The 6,000-nt window shown below is 38.9% G+C and overlaps 1 protein-coding gene across 8 annotated transcripts in view; it reads left to right on the top strand.

Annotated features, from left to right (window-relative positions):
* Positions 1-6,000, top strand: part of Mfsd8 (major facilitator superfamily domain containing 8) — a 34,218-nt gene that overhangs the window by 460 nt on the left and 27,758 nt on the right. For 3 of the 8 annotated variants that reach the window (XM_010618859.3, XM_010618856.3, XM_010618858.3), the window contains exons 1-2: positions 45-231; positions 2,648-2,739. In XM_010618859.3, the coding sequence (XP_010617161.1) occupies positions 167-231; positions 2,648-2,739 (157 nt within the window). In that variant the 5' untranslated portion in view covers positions 45-166. Of the gene's footprint in view, positions 1-44; positions 232-2,647; positions 2,740-6,000 lie in introns of those variants that run through there. The other 5 variants (XM_033759913.1, XM_033759911.1, XM_010618861.3 and 2 more) reach the window with 3 other exon arrangements.

The raw sequence follows: 6,000 nt of genomic DNA, 5'->3' as shown, positions 1-6,000 counted from the left end.
GCCCCGCCCCTACCCCTTTCTGCCCGTGGGTAACCCGCCTCCGCGCGACTCCGCCCCTGACCTCGGGGCGCCCCGCCCACTTCCGGCCGCAGTGGGCACGCGCGCACTCGCGGACAGTGGGAGCGGTAGAAAAGGCTGGGTGTTGCGGACCTGTGGGGCTTTAACTATGGCGAACCTAGGGGTAGAGGCTGAATGTGAACCGCTCATAGGCGACCACACATCCGGAAGCAGGTGAGATGGTGCTGGTAGAGGGACACCCGGCCCTTCCTGGGCAGAACCCTCACTGCCTGAAGGCTCCCTGGCAGCTGCCGGTGACAGAGCCCAGAGTGTCTCCCTACTACGGGCACCTTGCTGCGCGGGTCGGTGAGCCCGTGATGCGGGTTCTCAACCTAAAAGAAACGCAGGACAGGCAAAATAAATAAGTTGACTAATAGCTGAGAATTGACAGCAGACCGTAGGCGTTCCCAAGAGGGTATGGGATTCTTCCAAAGAAACCTCCTGGTGAGCTGATTAGAAACTGGTGTCATAAATCCGTGCAGCTCACCAGAGAAGTTGGCATTTGTTCGTTGGTAGAGGCAGCCATCGCCAGATAAGTGTTCTGTGCAGTCTTGACGCTGTTGTCTGAGAACTTCTTAGCTACTTCCGACTCCTTTTTGCTCGTTTTACAGAGATGTTGGTGAAACCCGAGGTACCTTTTTGACTTTAACTGTCGCAATATTACAGCACCTACGCCAGTGCATTTTGTTAGCTCTGTACAGCTGATTGCTTTCCACATTTGTTAATTAAAAGTTCCAAAATGGTTTTAATCGGTACTTGAAGATACCAGTCTAAGTAATTGCCTAATACCTCTAGCTATTTTGATGGCAAATAAACCTGTCCAAAATGGGCTCCCTGTTGTCCTGTGTTTAATGTACAGATTAAAAAGTTTTAATCTTCGAAGGGATAACATGTCAATATTTTGGTCCATTTAATTTTTTTTTTTTTTTGGTAGGATCCAACTCGGGACCTTGCGCTTGTGAGGCAGGCCTTGGAACCACTGAGCTAAATCCCCGGCCCTGATTTATATAATTTTTAAAACTGATCCTAATTTATTGATAGTACTTCAGAAACATTTGTACTTTGTTTCACACTTAGGTATGTATTTTTAACTTTGGGAAAATTAAGCTGGGGATTTAGCTCAGTGGTTCTGCTTGCCTGCCTCGCAAGCCCAAAGTTCCAAGTTCAATCCCTGCTACCAAAAAAAAAAAAAAAAAAAAAAAGGTGGAGGAAAATAAAATCATTTTATTTGAAACAATAGTTGTATCAAGTAAATTAACTTGAATACACAGTTAACCTGGCTCAATTATGTTTTGCTTATTTATCTCTTTCAGTACCAAATTTTTATTTTAATCTATGATTGAGACCCTTTGGAAAATGTATTTCTCTGGTTCCTCATTTACTCAACAAGATATATTGAATACAACTTTGTCTTTAGATTATTAAAATGACATCAGTACTGAAATCTGTTTTGATAGAGTGATATTCTCCAGGCCTATCCACACATTTGGAACTGTTAGCTTCCATACTAATTTATTTTGCTTTGCTATACTTTAAAATCATTTATGTTGGTTTTCTAGTTTTTCTGCCTATTCTATTCCTGAGATTTTGAAATCTGTCACCAGCTCCTGTTGCTCTCAGCAAGCTCTCTTCCCCCAGATTTATTTTAGGGATTCTAGTTTGCCAGGGCTTTGACATCATGTCTCTGTCTTGATAAAAATATGTCTAGTTAGACGACCCTGAAGAGGGCTAAAGATCTCTTATTAGATTAAGTGTGTAAGTTGAGGGCACAGATATGACATTTGGATGTCTCAGAATCCTGTTTGATTCTTCTTGGTTTTTGTTTTCCAGACAGATTGCAGGATTCTTGGGTCATAACTCTACATTTAACCATATTAAATGTCGTCTTAATGGTCCACTACACATTTAGTAACTCTATCCAAATTAAGCCTTCTTAAAAAAAGACTTTTTTTCCTTACTCTGAGCTTCATTTCATCCAGGTTTATTCATTTTGTTAGATTGACATATTTCAACACTCTCGATTAATAAATTTGTTCATGCCAACTAAACAATTGCTTTGAAAACTGTTTTGCTTTTTAAAGGTACCTTGTGTTTAGGTATATACAATGATGCATAAATACAGTCATAAAATTTAAAAAGTAATGCTTATTTGTGGATAAATCAGTGCAGCAGAAATGAATATTAGTAAATTTATACCCGTTATATCATTTTTATGGCTTTTTAGGGAAGAGAAAATAAAATGATTAGCAGAAAAGTCTGCTCAGAATGAGATAAGGGATGTGCAGCCCTTGTAAATTTATCTGAAATTCTTGGAACCAGAAGTGTTTCAGATTTTGGATTTTGGAATTTAAAAAAAATTATTTTGAAATATTTGAAGGTAATTTTATACAGTATTTTTTAGTGCACTTGTATTTTTGTTTTTCATACCTGGGATTGACATTTTTTACTGTAGCCTGTCATAGGAGGGCAGGTATAGGATTTTTCCACCTGTGGTGTGTCAGTGCTCAAAAAGTTTCAGATTTTGGAGCATTTTGGATTCTAGAATTTCAGAGTATGGATGCTTAATATGTATTATTTTCTTTACTGCTAGAGAATGGGACATTATAGAAACTCAAGAGAATTATAAGAGCAGATGGAGATCTATTAGGATTCTTTATCTTACTATGTTTCTCAGCAGTGTAGGTAAGTATTAGAATTTATACATAATTTAAAAATTTAGACACAATGTCATTTTAACCTCATTTAATATTTTTAAGATCATTTGTATTAAAAATACATAACAATCTACTACCTTATCATTTCTAAGTTTTGTAGTATTAAGTATATTCATATTATTATATAACCAGTTTGTAGAACAGAAGTGGACTGTGTGTGGCCATGCACAGCTGTTAAGATGATAAACTTCTAACATTATTAAGAGATTGTTTTTAGCCATGTTTTTTTATGACTTGATTGTGCAGTTCTTGAATACAGGCTGTGTAGGGAACAGTGGAAGAATATGTAGGGGAAAGAGTGCCTGCCACACACAGCCATACTGAAACTCATTATTACATGTTTCATGCACTTGTGCAACTTGGTTATAGATAACACGTAATTACCTAGCTGCCTGCGTGAAGACAGTTGTTTATTTTTTGTACTAGGGATCAAACTGTGAACCTTGCACTTGTGAGGCAGGTGGTGGCATCACTGAGCTAAATCCCTGGCCTATGTTTATTGTTATTAAATAAGCATGTCCAACTTGTGGCCCTTGGTTTAGACAGCCCTATGTTACAATAAAAAGGAATTTCTGTTACCTGTATACATCAATTATTGTATGTTTTATATGTAACTTTAGGCAGTTTTTCACTCAGTACAGCTCAGGCAAGCTAAATTGTACATTGTGCCTTAGAACATTTTCTTCTTGCAAAACCAAAATTTTTTTTTGTTAGTTTGTTTAGCAAAACTAAAGATTTATACCCACTAAGTGATTCCTTATTTTTCCCTCCCTTGGTCCCTGGCAGTCACCATTCTACTTTCTATTATTTCACTGCTGTAGGTACCTCATACATGTAGGATCATGTGGTATTTTTCTTTTTGTTACAAGATTATTTCATGTAACATAATATCCTCAGGGTTTATCTGTGTTTTATCATGTGTCAGAATTTTTTTTTTCCTACACAGAGTCTTACTATGTAGTCCAGGCTGACCTTGAGCCTGGACTGTGTAACCCAGGCTGACCTCCCTCCAACTCATGATCTTCCTTTCTTAGCTTCCTGAGTGCTGGAATTACACTTGTCCATCATTATGCTTGGCTTTCTTTTTCTTTTTCTTTTCGAGACAACATCTTGCTCTGTTGTCCATACTGGTCTTAAACTCATGCACACCACTAAGCAGTCTCCCTTGCCTTTTGAGTAGGTGGGACTTTAGGCGTGCGTCACTGTACCTAGCTTTTCCTTCCCTTTTAAGGCTAAATAGCAGTCCACTGTAGAGGACAAACCTTTTCTTCTTTCCTCTTTTATACCTGAAGCCTATGATTTAAATTGACAAAAGACAGATTTACAGGAGAAAATGCATTCAAATTTGCCATTAATAGATTAAGTAATATGGGGGGGATAAATTATGGAATGAATAGACAGGCTTTTACAGTAAGTAAATTATGGGAAAGTGAGTAGCAAATAAATGGGGAAGGCTAATGGAAGATAAAAATTATTTTAGTAAAGATTGTAAAGATACATCTCTGTATAGAATCCCCTATCTCTGATGATAAAAATATCATCCAGGGGGCCGGGGATTTAGCTCAGCGGTTCGGTGGCCTGCCTTGCAAGCGCAAGGATCCGAGTTCAATCCCCGGTACCAAAAAAAAAACCACACACAAACAAACAAAATAACATCCAGGAGAAAATTTTATGCACTGCTTTAAGGCAGAAAGGGAGAGAGAGCCCTTTTTGTATCCACTGTTTATTTTCATTCATTCATATTCATTTTCTCTCTCTCTCCCTCCCCTCTCCTCTCTGCCCTGTCCCCTCTCCCCTCTCCGCTTTCCCTCTCTTTCTCTCCTCCCCATCCTTTTGTTACAGGGTCTCATTGTGTAGTCCACATTGGTCTCAGACTTGCTATGTAGCCCAAGCTGGCCTCAAACTCACATTCTTGCCTCAGTCTTCTGAGAGCTGGTATTACAGGCATGTATCACTACACCCAGCATCTGCTGTTCCTTCAGTTGCCTTCAGCTCAACATAATCAATATGCCAAAGAAGTATATTTTGGAGATGACATTCTCATCCTCTTCATAATATACTACATTTTGTTTATCTATTCATTCAATAACATTTGGCTATTTCCGTTTCTTGGCTATTATGAATAGTGCTGCTGTGAACAGGGATGTGAAAATAGCTCAAGACCCTACTTTTTCGTTCTTTTTGTGTATACCTAGAAGTGAACTGCTGAGTCATACAGCTTTGTTTTTAATTTTTTTGAGGAATTCTCATAACAGCTCCACCATTTTATATTCCTACCAACATGCGAGGTTCAAATGTTTCCATATGCTCACCAATCTTTATTTTTTGTTGTGGTACTGTTGGGTTTGGGGGGGGTGGTACTGGAGAGTGAACCCATCTCTTGAGACTGAGCTACATCTCTAGCCTTTTGAAATTTTTTATTTATTTATTTTTTAAGACAGGGTATCATTATGTATTATAGGAGTGTATCACCATGCTGGGATCTCTAGCCTTTTTTTTTTTTTTGTACCAGGGACTGGGGATCAAACTCCAATCCTTGGGCTTGCAAGGCAGGCAGCGGACCACTGAGCTAAATTCCCAGCCCTCTGGCCTTTTTCTTTTTCTTTTCCTTTTTCTTTGCCATGTGTCAGAGTTATCTTTACTATTAAGATATTAGCAAGAAGGCATATTCCAACTAAATTATTAATGTATTTCTACAGGACAACTAGAAGACACTGATTCCTCTCATCAAAATGTAAATCTGAACACTTTGCTCACATCTCTCCCTGTGTGCTTATTTCTGCCCCTCCGCTGCCAGCCTAGTGATGAGTTCTGACACGCACTGCCTAGAGGTGTAACAATTATAAGTCCAGGATGCATCTTTCTTATCAATTACAACAAAAAGATACTTAAATGTGGTCTAACTCACTGGTACACTGTCACCCTTGGCATCTGTAAAGCTCAGATGCTGTGTAATAGAGTATGAACTAAGTGCACAATATGCCCAAGTACTTTATCAAAAAATACACCCACAGGGCTACGGTTATAGTCTAAGATTATCTTCCAGATATGGACATCTAGCAGAGAGCCCTCACCACCCTCACCCACCCTTTTCCCCCTTCACTTCAGTGACTTAAGTTCAGAACCACATCTAGCTTCAAGAGGTGGCTTTAACAAAGGTCACTTCCAGAAGACAGTTCTTCCTAAAAACTAGTTTGCTATTTCTAACATAATTAGGGCAGTTAGGACT

Source organism: Fukomys damarensis, unplaced genomic scaffold (assembly GCF_012274545.1).
Source record: "Fukomys damarensis isolate Sample0158 unplaced genomic scaffold, DMR_v1.0_HiC HiC_scaffold_38, whole genome shotgun sequence".
NCBI classification, from domain to species: Eukaryota; Metazoa; Chordata; class Mammalia; order Rodentia; family Bathyergidae; genus Fukomys; species Fukomys damarensis.
The sequence above is the reverse complement of the archived record's forward strand: the minus strand, read 5'-3'. Positions and strand labels throughout refer to the sequence as shown.